Source organism: Vipera ursinii, assembly GCF_947247035.1.
Source record: "Vipera ursinii genome assembly, chromosome: 3".
In the NCBI taxonomy this organism is placed as follows: Eukaryota; Metazoa; Chordata; class Lepidosauria; order Squamata; family Viperidae; genus Vipera; species Vipera ursinii.
Genome location: NC_139516.1, coordinates 63,393,812 through 63,413,757, shown reverse-complemented (window position 1 = coordinate 63,413,757; position 19,946 = coordinate 63,393,812). Strand labels below are relative to the sequence as shown.

Genomic DNA, 19,946 nt, shown 5'->3' with positions numbered 1-19,946 from the left:
CAAAATTCCTTGGATGGCTTGGGAATTCCGGGAGTTGAAGTCCACGTGTCTTAAAATTGCCAAGGTTAGGAAATCCTGCTCTAGGGTGTTTTTTAACCATTTTCACTACTAGGATCTCTACACTGAAAGGTATGGATTTGCCATTCTCTTTGACCATGAGTATGTTCAGAATTCTACAAAAAAAAATTGCTTTGCTTTGGAAGCTTTAGTAATAACTTCTGCAGTTTTGGTGACAGATCTATAAGAATGAGAACTGAGCCAAATTCCACTTCATTCAGAATGATAGCCATTGACATTTTGTTCATTTTAATGACACAATTTCACAATACAGGTTCAGTATCTTTGGGTAGCCTTGATAATATAATAAATAAATAAATAATAATAATAATAATAATAATAATAATAATAATAATAATAATAATAATAATAATAAAGTTGGAAGGGACCTTGGAAGTCATCTAGTCCAACCCCCTGCTCAGGCAGGAAACCTTATACCATTTTAGGCAAATGGCTGTCCAGTCTCTTCTTAAAAACCTCCAGTGTTGGAGCATCCACCACCTCTGGAGGCAGGTTGTTCCACCGGTTAATTGTTCTAACTGTCAGGAAGTTTCTCCTTAGTTCTAGGTTGCTTCTCTCCTTGACTAGTTTCCATCCGTTGCTTCTTGTCCTGCTTTCAGGTGCTTTGGAGAATAGCTTGACTCCCTCTTCTTTGTGGCAGCCCCTGAGATATTGGAACACTGCTATCATGTCACCCCTCACCCTTCTCTTCGTTAAACTACACATACCCAATTCCAGCAACCGTTCCTTATATGTTTTAACCTCCAGTGCCCTAATCATCTTTGTTGCTCTTCTCTGTACCCTTTCTAGTAGGGTTGAACACATGAAATATGTACAGGTACTCCTTGACTTACAACCACAATTGAGCCCCAAAAGCAAGAACGTTTTAGTGGATTTTCCCCAATTTTAGGACCATTCTTGCCACAATTGTTAAGTGAATCACTACAGTTGTTCAGTTAGTAACACGGTTGTTAAGTGAATCTGGCTTCCCCATCGACTTCGTTTGTCAGAAGGTTGCCAAAGGGGATCACATGACCCCGGGACAATGCAAACGTTATCAATACATGCCAGTTGCCAAACATCCAAATTTTGATCACGTGACCACAGGGATGGATGCTGCGTTGTAAAACGGTCATAAGCCATTTTTTTTTCCCCAGTGCCATTGGGACTTCGAATGGTCACTAAAGGAATGGTTGTAAATTGAGGACTATCTGCCCTGTTGTCTTTTACACCGATCTCAAACCAGGGCTATTAAAATACACGTGTATCCTTATATATTTATTTCTGTGTTTCCAGAGTGCAGCTGCAGCGCCAAGTCCAGTACTTGGAAACATTCCTCCGAATGATGGGATGCCAGGAGGACCCATACCTCCCGGTTTCTTTCAGGTAAGGGTTAATTCTCCTGATTTTTATGTGATTCATTAGTACCTTTCTCTGGTTGTTTTGTTTGGTTTATTCGTCATCACTTCCGGAACTGTGTTTATGTGATAGAGCCTGCTTGTCTGGAAAGCAATATTAGTTTTTGTTTTTATTCTAGTTCAACGCATTACAAAGCTACTTTGGAATGAATGAGATGTATGTTGATCATGACAGGACTGTGTGTAATAAACAGCATCCAGGATATGGATTCTTATTTTTCCCCTTCTGGTTAACCACTTGGTTGTTTTCCCAATGCTGCCGCTGAATTCCTTGGGCGAAACCATCTCAAACTTTAGCCACAGGCAGGAGTTCATCCAGACTCGGCCATAACTGCAGAGTTTTGGCAACGGGAAAGAAATAAAAGATGACATAGCTGCTTTTGGGAATTGAATTTATTCTTCTCTCCATCCTTTTTCCTCCTGATAAAGTTTGCTTTTAGCCACACGGAATTCTTGCTATTAGATCCATGAGCAAAAATCTGAGATGACAGAGAACCAAGACAAAAACAACAAAAACAAGGATGGCCTCTCTTGGGTGCAAGCAAACCTTGTCATTCAAAAGGATCGGTTGGGGTGGATTGGAGAGTCGCTGTTAATTTGCTTGTTGTAACTAGTTGTTATTTGCATAGGCCCCCACTCAGAGGGTTTTCAGCAGTTAATATGAAGATCTGCTTTTGGAACTGCTAGATCCCAATGTTCTTGAACTTCAGTTCTTGAAGGAGAAGAATAAAGTGGTGGATTTTGAAATGATGATGATGATGATGCAGTGGGTTTTGAAAATCATGGGATCTGAGAAGAAATGGCGCTTAGTTTTTATACTTGGTTTCTTGTAATTTGATGCAGTTTTCAGGAGCCTCTTTCAAGACTCCAGCTGACCCAGAAGCAGTCATGTTTAAGCTCAAACTGTGGAGTTTGTCTTTTTACTTGTACAAGTAGTCCTGGACTTACAATCATTCAATTAGTCACTGTTCAAAGTTGCAACAGCAGTGAAAAAAGTAACATGAGCGTTTTTCACACTTGTGACAGTTGCAGCCTGCCCATCATCACATGATCAAAATTTGGATACTTGGCAACTGGCATGTATTTACTTCACTTAAGAACTGTGGCAAGAAAAGTCGTAATATAGGGCAAAACTCACTTAACAAGTGTCTTGCTTAGCAACAACAATTTAGGGCTCAATTATATGTTCGTTAGTCAAGGGCTATCTATGTTATGCACACAACTAAGAGATGGGAAAGACTACTGGCATCTGTGTTGGATGAACCCATGAATGTAACATCTGAACAGGGATACTATCATCTCTGTTCATCATTAGACACATAATCCCTAGATTAAAATCATAACTTTTGGAATGGTTCCCATTTTAATAAGAGATAGTAGAAAGATACATGGCTGGCAAACTCTAGTAACCATCTTTATATTAGAAGAATTGCAGGTCTCTTTCACATAAATGATTAATGCTGGTGGAAGCTGACATTTTAATTTTACTTTTTTTGTTTTAGTTCTGGATTTACGTAGGACAAAGTCTCAAATGACAGCATTATCAATGTTACGAAGCCTACATTAGAATTATAAAATGATCGATTCGGTGGAAATCTTAGGATGGAGCTGCAGATACGTCTTTTGGGTTTGTCGCTTTAGGAAAATTAAGTATTTTTAGGAAAGTTTTGCATGTGATCGAATGAAATTATTGATTTTTAGGACACCAAATTAAGGCCAGAGTTCTTCTCTAAAACTGGTGGAAATGAACGAAAGCCTTTTTTCCCCTTTTCCTAATGAGTATTTCAGAAGTGGCTTATGTTTGTGAGCCAGTTGGCTGGCTAATATGTGCTGTTCTTGATACTGCTGAACTCTTAACACCCATTCATCATAGTAGAGTCAATAGTGAAGGATGAGGAGTAGTGCAGCAGCAGGATCCCAGATATTATCGCTTTCAAGTAATCCACTTAGCAGCTTGTGTACTGCAATTTAAACAGTAACTGAACTGAGGGAATTTTGTATATTTTTAAATTTCAGTTTTAGTCTAGTAACAGTGCTCTTATTAACAGTGCTCTTATTAAAGATCTAATGAGCACCTCGTAGCATGTATCACATGTGCCCACTGATCTTAAGGAAGGAAGGGAATTCCAGAAGGTTTGCATTGGTGGAGCAGTGGGCTAATGCCTCCTTAAGTAACACCAGCTGCCTGCAATTAGTGCAGGTTCGCATCCCACCAGGCTCAAGGTTGACTCAGCCTTCCATCCTTCCGAGGTAGGTAAAATGAGGACCCAGATTGTTGGGGGCAATTAAGCTGACTTTGTAATAATGCCGCTTGGGGTGTGTGTATGTGAAAGCCCTAATAAGCAGGCATATACATAGAATGAAGGCTACTGCTAAGCTTGTAAGCCGCCCTGAGTCTTCGGAGAAGGGCGGGATATAAATGGAATTAAAATAAAAATAAAAAATAAAAAAATTATAGAGCAACGTTTCTCTTCTGAATCTTCCCTCTTTGGCTTCATTGCATAAATTTGAGTTCTTGAATTAATTCTTTCTGACCCGTCTATGAAAAGTGAGTTTTTTAAGACTTTCCAAACTATGTACCTTAAGGGCTTTATGTGAAATCTATAGAAATTCACAGTCATCCAGGTCATAGTTATCCCAAAGATACTTTTTTCACGAGGCAACTGGACTTCCTTGGGGTTGTGTTGTTTTTTTAAGACGTTTCACTTCTCATCCAAGACGTTTCTTGGATGAGAAGCGAAATGTCTTCAAAAAAAAACAAAACCCAAGGAAGTCCAGTTGCCTCGTGAAAAAAGCATCTTTGGGGCTTTATGTGAAGGACGTGATTGAGTACAAAAAAAACAAAAAACCACAGTGCAAATGTTTTATGAAAATGACCACCTTCCCATTTCACTTCCATCAATTCCATTTTGAAATTTGTATATCAGCAAGTGTCCATGGGTGAAAAAACCCCGGACCTTTAACACTACACCACAATTTAATCACAGGCTGTAATTTTACCTAACTCTGTAATACATTTCAGCCACAGCATATGTGGTACACAGTGCTTTTTTTGTAAAAGAAAAAGGGTGCCAGAACTCACACATGTCTTACAACCCGCCTTGCCTACCCTACAAGGTTCCATCCAAAAAAGGTGCCGGAACTCTGTTCTGAGCGTTCTGTGAGAAAAAAAGCCCTGGTGGTACAACTTCCCTCCGCCCTGTGCGCTCCCACAGAGAGGGCCTCCTCAGGGTGCCACCGATCAGAGAATGTCGATTGGTGGCCCCCAGGGGGAGGTCCTTCTCTGTGGGCGCCCCGGAGCTATGGAATCGGTTACCGGTTGAGCTCCGGATGGCGCCCGACCTTCGCTCCTTCCGTCGCGATCTAAAGACATTCTTATTTGAACAAGCCGGCCTGGCCTGATGGGGGATGGGTGGGGTTTTTTTATTGTTATTTTAATATTTGTATTCACTGTTTTTAGTTGGGCATATGTTTAATTCCTTTTAACTTTTGTATTTTTTATATATTTGCCCTGTTCACCGCCCTGAGTCCTCCGGGAGAAGGGCGGTATATAAATAAAATTAATAATAATAATAATAATATAAATAGATACCATTTGATGGAATAGAACATTTAAGGAGAGCACCTGAAGTTATGGACCATTGAAAGAAAGTATGCTTTCAGCTTGCATAATGTAGGTCTTTTACTGATCACTGGATTGTCTCTGCTCTATAGGATTTGTCCTTCCCCTTGATAGCATGTGCTATTTACCTTCAAAAAATGAGGTCAGTCAGGAAGATGAGCTCCTCTGTGCCTAGATGTGCACAGAGGTAGGAACATAACTCTTATGGAAATCCTGATAAGAGACTTTTTCCAGCCATTCATTTTCTATCCAACAACTGGGGGAGAGAAAGGGAAAAAAACGTGAAGGGAAAAGTAACACTAAGGAATGGAGTTTGAAAACAGAGCAGAGACCCGAAGTAAAAGTAAAGGTTCCCCCGCACTTGCGTGCTAGTCGTTTCCGACTCTAGGGGCCGGTGCTCATCTCCGTTTCAAAGCCGAAGAGCCAGCGCTTGTCCAAGGACGTCTCCGTGGTCATGTGGCCGGCATGACTAAACACCAAAGGTGCACGGAACGCTGTTACCTTCCCACCGGAGCGGTCCCTATTTTTCTACTTGCATTTGTACATGCTTTCGAACTGCTAGGTTGGCAGAAGCTGGGACGAGTAACAGGCGCTCACTCTGCTACGCAGCACTCGGGATTCAACCCGCCAAACTGCCGACCTTCTGATCGACAAGCTCAGCGTCCTAACCCACTGAGCCACCGCGTCCCGAAAGAGTACTGCAAATGCTGACTATGACTTTTGAACTGTGATCCCGACGGCAAGATGGAACGAACGCACCAGCTGATATTTCTGTCTTTTGTTAATATGCCATTTTGATGTAATCTTGGCACACTTGATCGCGTGCCCTATATATAGCATGCTCGCAGCCATGCAGAAGAAGAAAAAATAAATAAATAAATCCCCAGACTTCAGTGCTGTATGTTTCTCCTGACTTAAGAAAGAATACTGTTTGAGACTCTTTAGTTATGATACAGGGAAGGAGAAGGTCAGCTCACGGGTGTCTTCACCCCCGGGGTCAAGCAGGTCTGTAGATTGATGACAAAAATATAGCTGTAAATGGCCTATTGCTATCTAAGCAGTTTCTAAGCAAAAAAAACCAAAAAACCATAAGCACATGAAAACCCTTTAAAACAAAAAAAAAAAAAAACCCTGAGAACTGCTACGTTGGTGTCCATACCGGTCAGTCAAACCCAGAATACATAAGAGGCTGATTTGCCCAGTGTTCCAAAATCAGCAGCCGAGAAGTAATGTCTGAGTGTTTTGAAGCCTCAAGGCAACCCACCAGCATCCTTAACAAGTCCCCCTCCTTACCCAGACTTAGACACTCTTTTGCAGGCTGAACTTTCTCCTTCCTGCCAGACAGAGCAAAGGGAGGGTGTTAAAGGAGTCAGCTGGCCACTTTTTTTTTTATCACCTGCCTTTCACATTTTTCCAGAAGGGCAGGACTTAACTACCAGATGGCTGACTTCGCCTTCTCCAGTTTGAAGTAACTTCAGGTATCCGGTCAGCAACCAGCAGCTCTGCCAGGCCCTGACAAATATTCAACACCAGCCACAAACACCTACTACTACGCCTTTCCTCCCCTTACATCTCTTCCAGTTTCTCTATAGGCTTAACTTTAGGGGGAAAAAAAGACCTGGGTCTGTCAAGTTATGCTGCATCTATCCGGTTGTGTGCTTCTGCTTGTTGCCCATCATTGGTTGGCTGTGCATTTTCCCACTGAATTTTGAACTTGTGTGTAGCATTTTTTTTAAAAAAAATATATCTTTCTGATGAAATGGAAAGTTGAACATAAATCAATGTCTGTTGCTGTGTTAGCTATGCATCAGCAGTTAGTGAGATGCACCATAACAAAGCAGTAGCAAGTTTGCGTTCCCACACTGCCCCCTAATGCATTGAGAGCTTAGGAGTGAACAGACCAATAGTGTTTGCAGGGCGGGGGGAAGGGTTGCATTTATTCAAGCTACATTTATTTACTGCATTTATTTATTGGTTTATACTCTTATTGGTAAAGCAGAATTAAAATTATCAGAGGGAAAGAAAACTAAGGGCTTTTTTTACTAATTACAGAAGACTGATAAGCATAGGTCAGTTCTGTAGCAGAGATTACATTTTTCCTGTGCCTTCGAAATTCTAGTTGTGTTTCATCATGAGAATTTGCCTTAAATTAGCTTTTCTACCATACACAAACATTCACCTCCTGAAATAAACAAGTATATGTCCTATCTGTTGGAATTCACAAAAGCTCTTACATGTCATTTTCTTAAATTAAGAGGTTAATTTTGAAATTTGAATTCATTCTTGGAGGTTATATGTTGCCCATTATATTTTTAAAGTTTTGCTTAATCATTCATGCTTTGCACCGGCCATTTAAAAGTAAGGAACGATGTTTGGAAGATCTGCTGCGCACAGAATAATTGGGTTTGGGAATTGCAATATTTTAGGAGTCTTCTCCCCCACCCCCAAAAATTTTTTTTGCATCTTTTTCCCCTTTTTTGGCAGAGCTGACTTTTATTTATTTATTTTTTATTTTAATTCCATTTATATCCCGCCCTTCTCCGAAGACTCAGGGCGGCTTACAAGCTTAGCAGTAGCCTTCATTCTATGTATATGCCTGCTTATTAGGGCTTTCACACACACACCCCCAGGCGGCATTATTACAAAGTCAGCTTAATTGCCCCCAACAATCTGGGTCCTCATTTTACCTACCTCGGAAGGATGGAAGGCTGAGTCAACCTTTTAATGAAAATGAAAATCAATCCTTGCTATTTAACAAGTACTTTGGGTGGTTTTCAGCAATACTTTAAAGAAGAAAAAGCAATATAGAAGCAGAGGATAAGGAAAGAGAGGGAGAGAGGAGTAAAGCATGGATATAACAGGGGGGGAAATGTACTTTTCTGGCTGCCTATTGGCTATTGCCTAGTGTTTTTTTTTTTGCTTTTTTGTTTCCTATTTCTCTTACATAAATCCTTTGCTGCTCATATCCTATCACTCTTATTTACAGGCAGATTGATCTTTTACTATGTTCAAAGGGCAAAGTTTCCTCTGTTGCCACAGATGCTTCTTGAGCAAATACATCTGATTTAGATTGTTCACTTCCCGGATGCTAGTCTATAATCTTTTTTTTTTTTGTTTGTTTTCTCCAGGGTTGTGTTTTATAGCATAAACTCCTGCTTGCTAAATTTTAGACCCAATTAAAAAAAAACATTCCCGTGCGATTGTCCTGTGTTGACATCAGTTTTTCAGATATTCTTTGGTGATTCCTGCCCCGCCCCCCCAAAAAAAATGTTTTAAACTCTCTGGTGAATTTCCAGGCGATGCCTCAGAATGCAAGAGGGCGGCAGAGGCAAAACCAGGAATGTTTTAGCACTTCTGTTCACTTATGCATGATTGCTTCGGATTCTGAAAATGGAAAGAGCATAGAACATAGCACTCCATTTTTGTGTGAGAACCCATAGCCATAACCCATACATATTTGGGGCAGTTGTTCTACAGTGTGTTTCATGGCATGACCCTGCAACTCCTTTTTAACATACAGTTGTAAGTTGCTTCTGTCCTTACAGAGATTACTACTAACAATAAGCGTTGAGGCCCCCCCCCAAAAAAAAATCAGGCTTGCACAGATGCTGCCAAAATATTGAGGGGTTGGAAAGAACACCATATATATATACTCCGTAAATAGATTCCTCTGTTAAAGCAACCTTATGAACCTTTTCCAACACCTGACTTTTGTTCCGTTTGTTTATTGGGGTAGTTTGGGAAATATATTTAGTGAGTGCTTTTGTGTAAACTTATTTTTTTACACACTGATGTATGGATAATTCCAATTAATAAGGAAATATCATAATCCCCTCAATTCTCCTCCCCTATTCATTTGCTGGGGGTGGGAGCTGAGAAAGTAATCTAACCATTCAAGTAAAGCTTTCATTTGTGTTTAAAAGTTGTGGCGTTAGACCATTTTTCTTGTTACCTTTGAACTAATGTTTTCAATGTTTTGCCTTTGGCTGCTTTTTCTTTTTAAAATCAGCATTAGACATTTTTATTTACATCTCATTCCAATGTAAGAAAAACTCTTAGAAATTTCAGGTGCTTACATTTATTTTTACTGCCAATAAGCAATTATGAAAAATTGCTCTAATGACAGGTATATAATCCGTGTTCTTGTTCACTTCAGCTCGTGTGGATTCCTTTGATATACCTGTTTGTTTGCATAAATGCTTTATCTCTTTATTCTATTTTTGAGTCACTGCTAGACATATCTGAGACCTGGTCTGTGTTCATCTTTGTGCAATTATTTAATTTGTGGTATGCTTCATGTTCTCATTCTACATAATTTTGATCAATATAAATTGTATTTTTAAAAGTGAGTTAGGTTTATTGAAAATGTTTGCAAAAAAACACAGAATTAACTTAAAACAACAACAAGCAGGATGTAGATTATGCTCCATGTTCATTCTGTTTTGGTTTTCTTGCAAGTGGGAGTAGCTAATGATAACCAGCTACTTACCAGGATAGAAAAGTTGAAGGTTGCTTCAAAATCCAGATTCTGCCTTGTCATTCCTGTAACATTCCAACTTCAGACTTTCTGTCAATTTTTGGCTCCACATAATGTGCCTGGCTTTCTTGCCATAATAAGGTTCTGGTTACTTTAAATTATACTTCCCAATATATTTTGTTGTGATCAGTGATTATTAGAATAAAAACGTGATACTTGGAAAGCAGGTTACTGTAACTACTGCAAGAACTGGAGTTATTTTGAGCTATTCTGGCGTAGGATTTGGTGCAAGTTGCCCTGTATGCTAACCACTGTAACACCAATATCTTGTATCTGCCCTAAATCCTTAAAATCATTTGGATTAGAGACATTGTGACCTGACTGAAGAAACAAAAGTTTTCCTTATTGTTTGAGTCCCTAACAGTATATATAGTGGGAAAACTAAAGAAGGAAGTAATCCCTAAGGTAGTAGGGAAAGTGTATTAAGAAAATGTTGGCTGGACAGGTTCCTTTCCTTTTAGGAGATGAGAATTTAAAAGAAAAGAATTTGCTGACATTCATTCACAAGTAATTTGTGTCATTGTAAAAAGTTAGTCTTATTAGGGTTCACCTGCCAGCTCTGAGAGACATTTGCAACAAAGCCGCTGAGATTCACAAAACTTCTCATTATCTCTTAAATTCTTAAGAATTCAGACAGAGGCAAAATATCTGCCAATGGCTTGTGCTATCTTCTTTCCCTAAAATTATGAAAATGACAGAGTTCTGAGCAAGGAGGAGAAAGTCATGCAGTCAAAAACGAAATTAAAATGATTTCTTTGTTCATGGTTGGCTTGCCTACTGAAAACAGGAAACAATTAATTAGATGACTTCCCAAATGTTTTACTAAGGCCAGTCGTGGCAATTTTAATATTTCTCTGTTACTATTTCCCAATTCCAGTACTATATACCAATTCCATGGTTTATATTCCCAGATGAAACTGTCTATAGTATTCAGGCAACCAACAGGTAGTTCTGTCTCACCATTTTGATATCTTTGTTGTAGATCTGTCCTGAAATTCTTCTAAGTTGTTTAGCAGATCAGTCATAATGAATCTCTAACCTTGGCCAACATGGGCTTCCTTCATTGGTGCAGATACAAAGGTCGACATACAGGCAGGTTAACCACGTCCAATTTATGGACAACTCGTATTTACAGTCAGACTGCCATTAAGCTTATTAAAAATTTGAGCTAAATACAATGGGTTATCATAACAAGCATATTCACTGCTTTCTGGTGCTCATGAAATCATTGCACAGCTTCAATGGTTTCACCTCAAGGAAGAACGCCGCCATCTTAAGTTGGATCATGCCTCCGAAGCGTAAGTACAGTAGAAGTGTGCTGATGATGTGTCAGAGAAAAGGAAAATGACCACGATAAATAATAAAGTGATCAGAGTAGCTAGAGGAAGAAGACTGGGAACTAAAAACTTACAGAACCAAAGAAATCTTGGACAAAAGAGTTATCTGAAGCCTTTTCATCTCATTGAAGCGGCGATGTTAAAGTTAGAAGAACAAGAGCCTTGGTGGAGCAGTGGGCTAATGCCTCCTTAAGTAACACCAGCTGCCTGCAATTAGTGCAGGTTTGAGTCCCACCAGGCTCAAGGTTGACTCAGCCTTCCATCCTTCCGAGGTAGGTAAAATGAGGACCCAGATTGTAGGGGGCAATTAAGCTGACTTTGTAATAATGCCGCTTGGGGTGTGTGTGAAAGCCCTAATAAGCAGGCATATACATAGAACGAAGGCTACTGCTAAGCTTGTAAGCCGCCCTGAGTCTTCGGAGAAATGCGGGATATAAATGGAATTAAAATAATTTTAAAAAAAGATCCTAATACTGTTCAGAGAGGGTTCACTGAAGTTTTCTGTACAATTACTAAGGGCTGCCTCAGTAGCCATTTATGATGAAGAAAAGGAAAGCTTGGTTAAAAAAAAACCTCCCTTGATGTCTACTTCAAGGGAAAGGTAAAATTTATACTACACGCTAAGACAAACGTTTGACTTTGCTAAACAAGAATCGTCTGTATCTGTTCTGACTTACCTACAAATTCAAGTTAAAGAGAGACTTAGGAACGGATCTGGTCCGTAAACCGTGGGACTGTTTGGTAATGAACTCCTGTATTCTGATACGGCTCAACAGTGCCACCTAGAGCATATGGGTTTTGGAATACCTCAAGGAAGCTTAAACAAACAAGTTCTTTTTGTTTCTGAAAAATCTTCCAGAACTGAGCTCTTTTAAAAGTAAGCCAGTACTGAGTTTTTAAGCTTCTGCAGAATTTTCTAGAAAGCTGGTTATTGCACTGATTTCAGATATACAATTACTGCACATTCAGATGAAACAACTGTCTGGTGTGTGTTTTCCCCCCCTCAAATAACCAGTTTTCTCTAGATTCGTATGAGATTTATTTCTCAGTCTTGGAACCAAAGACCAAAAATCTAAAGCTGCACTTTCTCATGTCCTCTTCTCTACAATAAATGTTGCACAGTGAGGTATATAGTTCTGCATAAACAGCATATAATCTTCTAAATTAAAGGGGTTATTAATTTCACTTGGAATTGTATATATGAGTCATCATTGTCTTCCGCTTTTTTTTCTTTCTTTAATCCAGAATTGTGTTTTGGGATATCTACAGCCTAAAACTAGCTCCAATTTATAAGGCTGCATGGTTAGAAAACTACCTCCTGTATTTACAGAGTATTTCAGAAACATTTGGTCCAGCCCTGTAGGTGTTCAGTGTGTACATTCACAGCATCTTCCCTTTTCAACTTTTTCCCCTAGGACCTGAAAGAGGTTCCTTAAAAGAAAACCTAAACAGCCTTGTTTAATTGGATAGTTTGGTGCCCTCTTTTAGTCTTTGAACTAAACCCTTTGAACAACAAAATAACAACAACAACAACCACAAACCTCCTCTCTAATGGCCACAGTATTTGGGGATCATGTAAGTTTTAAACAAGGTATCTGTTGGTGACAGATTTCCTAATTCTATACTAGGTTGGATTAAGGAATTAATTTTAATGGTTGCATTCTATTGCAATCATTTGGAAGGAATACCTGTAAAGAAGAGGATCTACCAGTAGAGAAAGTAATTCCCTTTGGAACCTCAGAACAAATAAATAAAGAGGTCCTGTAACTGTATTGGACTACAAGTCCCAGAACTGCCACGCAATATATCTGGAGGGCAAGAGATTGGGGAAGGCTGGTTAGATATGGTCTGTTGAGTCCATGAATATGTTTTATTGGCTGATAACACTCCTTTCTTTCCCCATTAATATTACCAACTTGAACATAGAGGCAGGCACAAGGCATACCGTACAAGAGACTTTTATAGAGAGAGAAAGATTTCCTGTCTTTGACTTTATAAAAACATGTCTGGATTCCTAAGCATTGTGTGTGCAGTTTGAGAGTTAAAAGTGGAACATTAATCCTTTCAAACACAAGGGAAGGGCCTGATGCTTTTTAATATTCATCTCACCTATTGCTAATGTTGTCATGATTAACTGTGGAGTTCTTAAGTAGGGGGGAGATGATGTTATCTGCTATAGAAAATGCCTCTTTAATCTTGCCTGTGTTTTCCAATAGAATACAGAAATCTTTTAAATACAAGGTTGTGTTCTTTTATATGAAGGCTTCTAGAATTTCTCTCATAAAGATATGAATAGTAATATATATTTTTCTTTTTTAACCATCTTCACAGTGTATCTTTTTTTAAAAAAAAATAGAAATAAGGACCATCCTCCCAACTTCAGAAATTGTAATCCAGTAAATTATATTTTAGTCTTTTAATTGCCAACTATAACAACTGAATCTATTTTTTTTTTACTATTTCCATGTTTTCTTGGGTCAATGTATTTACCCTAGTCATCTACAGCAGGGATGCCCAACCCCCAGACAGTGGCTTGTTTAGAACTGAGCTGTGCAAATGGCAGACAAGCACGCGCCCGTGAAGCTCCAGTTTGCAAGCGGTGGGTGAACATGTGTGCACGCACCTGTCACTCATGCGAAACCATCTCCTCTTCCCCCCTCCCCCCAAACCGGAAAGGTTATGGACTGCTGATCTACAGCTCTGTTTAGGGGCATTATGGAAAACCTACCATTGCCTTTAAAATTATATTTATTTTATTTATTAAATTTATATGCTGCCCATCTTGCTATCCAAAGTGACAAATTTAAGGTTCTGTATGGGTAGTTCCAGTATGTGTGGGACCTTTGTGTTTTTCTTTTTTGTCTAAATGGCAAACATTTTTAATAATATTAAGTTAAGCAGGGTGAAGGAAGATAAATCTTATTTTAATATAGATGCTTGACAATGACTAAAATGTAGAACTTTGGTTTAAATAAGCAGGTTTTTCATCAAAGTACCTCAGCTAATGTTTCTTAAATTAGCCATTCCTGAAAAGAAGATAAGGGTCACATAAAGGGTATTGATTCAATAACCAAATAGCTCTAGTATCTTTTTTTAATGCAATTGGAAACAGGTTTCAGAGGTCATTGGCAGCAACTATTATTGAGATGTGTAGAAGATGTTAGAAATTGTTGGATTTATTTATTGTTCGATTATCCTCAGAATAAAACTTTCCTATCAGCATTGTTCCTTAAGGAAAAGAGAATACTCTCATTTCCCTTTTTAGAAATTTAACTACAGTACTATGTGGTATATTCACAGATACTATAAAATTGGAATTAGTTATTGAATGGGAAAAGTACACAGCTGCAGCAATTGGAAGTAAACAACGTGTAATGGAAAACAGGAGAATTTGTTTATGTGTCCAGAGTGCAAAACATTGTTATTGTTGACTTAAAAGATAGTGGTGGTGTCTTCAGGACTACACAGATTAACTAATGGAATAGATCTCTGGAATTTTAGTTCCACAGTTCAGTTGAATTTCCTAGACTTGGATAGAAACCACATGGTTAAATCTTAAAGTTTTGGAAGGCACTTTATATCTTGATGATGGGAAAAACAACATTCTTTCCATAGTAAATGTAGTTAGTACAATAGAAAAGTGTAGTTAGTACAATAGAACCACCAGATTGTGCTTAAAAGATCAGGTTTTCATTTCATTCTTACTCATGCCTTAGCTTAGGAGTTGAAATATTTAACTGAAACATCATTTAAAACACGTAGGACTCATAGAACTTTTGTGACACTTAAGCAATGAAGAGAAGTAGTGTAGAATAATAAATAGTGTGAAGGATTCCTATCTCAGGAACATTCTACCAAGTTATGGTTGCTTTATATCAGTGTCTTTGCAAATTTGGCAACTTTAAGATGTATGGACCTGCTGGCTGAGGAATTCTAGGAATTGAAATCCACACACCTTACAGTTTATATTTTGATTTATGTTTTTTAAAGGCACGTGCATAAGCACAATCTCCAACTTTCATTCTTTCTAGTCCAACAAAAATCCCAACAGAATTTTTTCCTTAAAAAATAAATAAATTTTATAAAGGACCACACACACACACACCTTGTCCTTTAGCAGGATAACTTTGTGAAAACTGAATAGATCAGGATCAATTTTGGTATGGAGGGAGGAACCAGAAAAAGAAATATGAGGTTGAAAAGTGAACCAGAACCACATTGGAGCTGAAGAGAAAGAAAAAAAAAATCAGAGAGAAAAAAAATTATCCCCCAATACAGCTCTATGAGCAGAATGCTGTCAATTGTTCAGTTCTTTTTTTTAAAAAAAAAAAATCCCTTCTCCTGATCACATGACCAGTTTTTTGTTGTTATTCAGTCGCTAAGTCGTGTCCGACCCTTTGCAACGCCATGGATCACACCACACCAGGCCTGCCTGTTCTCCACTATTTGCCAGAGTCTGCCCAAACCTATGTTCCTTGCGTTGATGACGCTATCTAATCATCGCATCCTCTGCCGTTCACTTCTCCTTTTGCCTTCAGTCTTTCCCAGCGTCAGGGGCTTTGCCAGTGAGAGCCCTCTTTTGGTGGCCAGAGTATTTGAGTTTCAGCTTCAGTCCTTCGAAAGAGGAGTCAGGGTTGATTTCCTTTAGGGTTGATCTCCTCGCAGTCCAAGGGACTCTCAAGTCTTCTCCATGACCACGGTTCAGAAGCATCAGTTCTTCAGTGCTTAGTCTTCCTTATGGCCCAACTCTAACAGCTATACTTTGCCACTGAGGAAACACATGGCCAGGACAGAGCTGTTACTAAGAGCTTACAAAGAGTTCCAGAAACCACCTTCTCTTGGTTTCCCTAACTTGTTTATTCTTTCTTGACCTGTTTGGGTTCTACTTTCAGTTATAATAATGGCTTTTAAAATTGTACTACAAACCTAGGCTGGGAAGGGAGAATCCCCCAGGTACTGAGGGTAGGAAAATTGTTCCATATATTGTCCCCAATCTGGATCAAGATACTACTGGTGCTTGGTGTTTGAAGGTATGAAGAAAGATCTGCTTCAAATAAATGATTTTTTAAAAAATTTCTTCTTTCAATGTTGATACCAAGTATCCTTGGTCTGATTGGATAGCATAGGAGAAAAAATTGGTTGGCTCTAATTCATCCCTTCCCAGTCTGTCAAATTCAGATCGAGCTCCTTTTAAAAAGGCCTTGGTATGATTGCAAATTGTCTGATCAACCCTGGCTAGTTTGGCCCTTCATATTTGAATTTTCTTTGATACTGGAGCACTTTTCATCTCTGCATCAGATGAAAAGGGACACCAGGCCTCTATGAAACCATGACATCATCTGCATTCAGTAGTAGAGCCAATTTAATTGTGGCTCAGCTGTGATGTATTTAAATCCCTAGTAAAAAATTTTTAAAGTAAGATTCTATGAAGCTTGTGGGTGGTCCATTTACCCATTGGCAGTGAACCCAGCTTCACTATGCCTCCCAACCCTTTGGGCTTCAGATCATTTGCTTGCTTCTTCCCCCAGGAACCACTGGGATTTTTTTATTTATTTATGGCCAGACATATGTACACAAGATAAAGTAAGGTGTGTTTGTGTACACATACAAACAAACAGATCTTTTATGTAATTTTCCTTTTACAAGGGAGTGGGGTGGGGTGAAGAAATTGCTATTGTGTAGGGACCATATAAATTTGGAGCGATAATGATTATTGCCCACCCTGCAAGATATTTTTTACCCTCCAGCTTGAGCATCAGCCTAAACCTGAACCCACCAATGTTTAACGGGCAATTGTATATGGTAGGAAAGACAGAATAATGGTGCTGCTTTCTTATTAGTGAGTTCCTGCCCACTGTATCTGTCTTTCCTGGACAGGTTTAGCTGAGAGCACATTCTTATTTTCTTTCAAAGTTTGCAATAAGCATGTAAAGGACTAAGCTCAGCACATTGGAGGCGGGATTATATTTGCTGCCATATCCCGTGTAAAAACCTTATAGACCCTAATATATTCAGAATAATAAGCAGGCCCTGAGTTACGAACTTTTCGTATCCAAAACAACATTACTCATGCACAGGAAATACCAAGATTTGTAGAAGAGCGAAAATAAATATTGGGTGAAAATTAGGTGAAATTGCAACTAATGCTGACAGATCGATAAGCAGAGCGTGGAAAAACCCAGAAAAAAAATAGAGTTAAACCTCTCTAACCCATCACACCAGTTTTCAATAGAGTGAATTGAATGACTTTAAAATACATATATAAAAACAAGGGATATTGTATTTTGTATCAAATCATCTGCAGTTAATGCTAATTGATTCATGTGTCTTAGGAGGTTCACAAATAACTATTATAATGAAAAGTATCTTTCCCAAATTGCTGAAGGCAGATCAAAGAAAATACGTATTTCCCTGTGCGTTGGTACCATCATCATGAAGATGATAATCCAATATGGCTTATACTTACTAGATGCCACTGCCTGCTTGGGAAAATATGAGTGACAGCCTCCCCAAGATTTGAGGTTTTCAAGCAGCCATTTTGATCCTTTTTGGAGTTACTATTTGTGAGATGCATCAAAGCCTTTTTTTTTAATTAACACTGAAAATATTTTTAAAAATTCATAATAGAATACCTATAAATGTCCCAATAATTTTTTTCCAAGGTTGAAAATGTTAAGTTGCTGCACATTTCAATACTTTAATTCAAAGTAAGGGGAAAAGCATGCTAACCATTCTGAAACAATATGGAGCAATTATGGCTACTCCTCTTGACAACTGATTATTTGGAATTGAGTGGATTTATAATTCCACTAATGCATAAGAGAAGCATAGTACCAGGTGGACAAAACCCTAAGTTCATTGCCCTGATGTGTTGCTCTTCTTTTCTTTTTTTAAAAGTGAATTGTAGGACTACAAAGGAACTACTATGTTGAGGGGTGAGGGGTGACATGATAGCAGTGTTCTAATATCTCAGGGGCTGCCACAAAGAAGAGGGAGCCAAGCTATTCTCCAAAACACCTGAAAGCAGGACAAGAAGCAATGGATGGAAACTAGTCAAGGAGAGAAGCAACCTAGAACTAAGGAGAAACTTCCTGACAGCTAAAACAATTAACCAGTGGAACAACCTGCCTCCAGAAGTTGTGAATGCTCCAACACTGGAAGTTTTTAAGAAGAGACTGGACAGCCATTTGCCTGAAATGGTATAGGGTTTCCTGCCTTAGCAGGGGGTTGGACCTCCAAGGTCCCTTCCAACTACTACTACTACTACTACTACTACTACTACTACTACTACTACTACTTATTATTATTATTATTATTATTATTATTATTATTATTATTAAAATAATAGAGTTACTGAACATTATTATGTTTAGTTCAATCTCAACTTTATGAAACTATCAATCTAGTGTGCAAATGCAATACTTGGTCTGAGTTTTGCCAACTTGATTTTGTTTTTGTTTTTAAAAAAATGGTATTACATGGATTCCGCTTCATACATTACAGGTTGTGATACAGTTTTTAGGTTTGCTTCTTTTGAAGATACCGAACAGTTCTCAGTTATTATTAACAGAGCAGAATGAAACAGCATCCTAAAAATTAAGTATTACTTCTAAAAAGAATCCATAATTATGTGCTTGTACAATCGCTTTCCCACTTTCAGGGATAATAGGGAAGGCAAGTGGAATTGTTTTATTATTCTAGTATCCAAATTTGGAATATGTATTTTTTTTTCCTTTGGGATTTTGGTTAAAATGTGGTGATTTTTTTTATGCCACCTTATTTGTTTTTCTATCATTTTTCCCATGTGGCACTCAGACAAATATGCATTTACGATCAGGATAAATAACACCAAGGGAACAGAATATATTTTATTTGGAAAAACTTTGTAAAATAGATTTTTATTTACATCAACAACCACTTTGAAGAATTAAAAAGCAATGTTTGTCCTTGACAAACTCTTTTGTGTCGCTTGACTTGATTCTGACAAGAATATTGTCTTTTTGTCAATGTCATGTTAAATAATTGTCTTCATTTCCTCCCCCCCCTAAAATAGAAAATACCATGACTCAAAGGTTAGCGATTTTTGAAGTAATTGGTGCAGTTGGAAGACATATGCAGAGCAGAAATTTCATAGCAAGATGATTATATAGAAGGATTGTGAGATTCTTGGGCTGCATGTGCACCCTGCACCCAGATTTTGGTTGGGCTTCCTTGGGTAAACCACCTTGTGAGTTCTTTTGTGTTCTGTACCTTTAGAATAGCATTAGCAGGCAGTTTAATTCAGTGTTTGATTTATAACACAGAGTGGGAGGGGAGGGAAAGTCTCTTGCATTCATCCTCTGTTGAATTGCTGCTCTTCCTGATCCTCCAACATCTGCAAATATTTTCAGAGATAACTATATCCAGTTGTCTGGGGCATTGTTTTGGGTTGGTTCTCTTTCTTTCTTTCTTTCTTTCTTTCTTTCTTTCTTTCTTTCTTTCTTTCTTTCTTTCTTTCTTTCTTTCTTTCTTTCTCTTTCTTTCTTTCTTTCTTTCTTTTTTTGAGGGAAGGTAGAAATCAATCTGAAGCTTAGTTATAAAAAGCTACAGGAGGGGGCAGGTGGGTTGTGGGGCACCAGATCTGAAGCAGATAGATGGAAGATTGCATTCTTTATGTCCAGGCACAGCAGCTTTAGTGGCCCCAGGGTAGCAGACAGGAAGTAGCAAATATTTTCAGATCCTCATTGTTACTGTTTCTTGCCCAGCCCCAAACCACTAGCTCCTCCCACTGCTGCATAACAAGTTGAAAGAAAGAGCGTGCAGCAGCAATGTTGCTAAGATGTGTGTCTTTATTGTACTTCTGCAGCTATGGTGTCCAGGGCTAATTGTCATGACTATTACACTAGCCAGCGAATGCAACGACAGGGATGGTATTTACTATCGTATGTCATCTTCGCAACAAAATGCTTTGTAAAGCCTTGCATTTGGGGAGAGTA

General features: G+C 38.5%; 1 protein-coding gene and 1 long non-coding RNA gene across 8 annotated transcripts in view; both read left to right on the top strand.

Annotated features, from left to right (window-relative positions):
* Nucleotides 1-19,946, top strand: part of SSBP3 (single stranded DNA binding protein 3) — a 208,188-nt gene that overhangs the window by 155,304 nt on the left and 32,938 nt on the right. For all 7 annotated transcript variants that reach the window (XR_014492086.1, XM_083359292.1, XM_083359294.1 and 4 more), the window contains exon 5: nucleotides 1,354-1,443. Coding sequence is in view for 6 of the 7 variants with exons in the window: in XM_083359292.1 (XP_083215418.1) it covers nucleotides 1,354-1,443 (90 nt within the window). In the remaining variant the exon portion in view is untranslated. The remainder of the gene's footprint in view (nucleotides 1-1,353; nucleotides 1,444-19,946) is intronic.
* LOC310639017 lies at nucleotides 4,193-6,701 on the top strand. The gene is made up of 2 exons (XR_014492210.1): nucleotides 4,193-5,434; nucleotides 5,792-6,701. It is a non-coding gene; the product is annotated as an uncharacterized lncRNA (long non-coding RNA).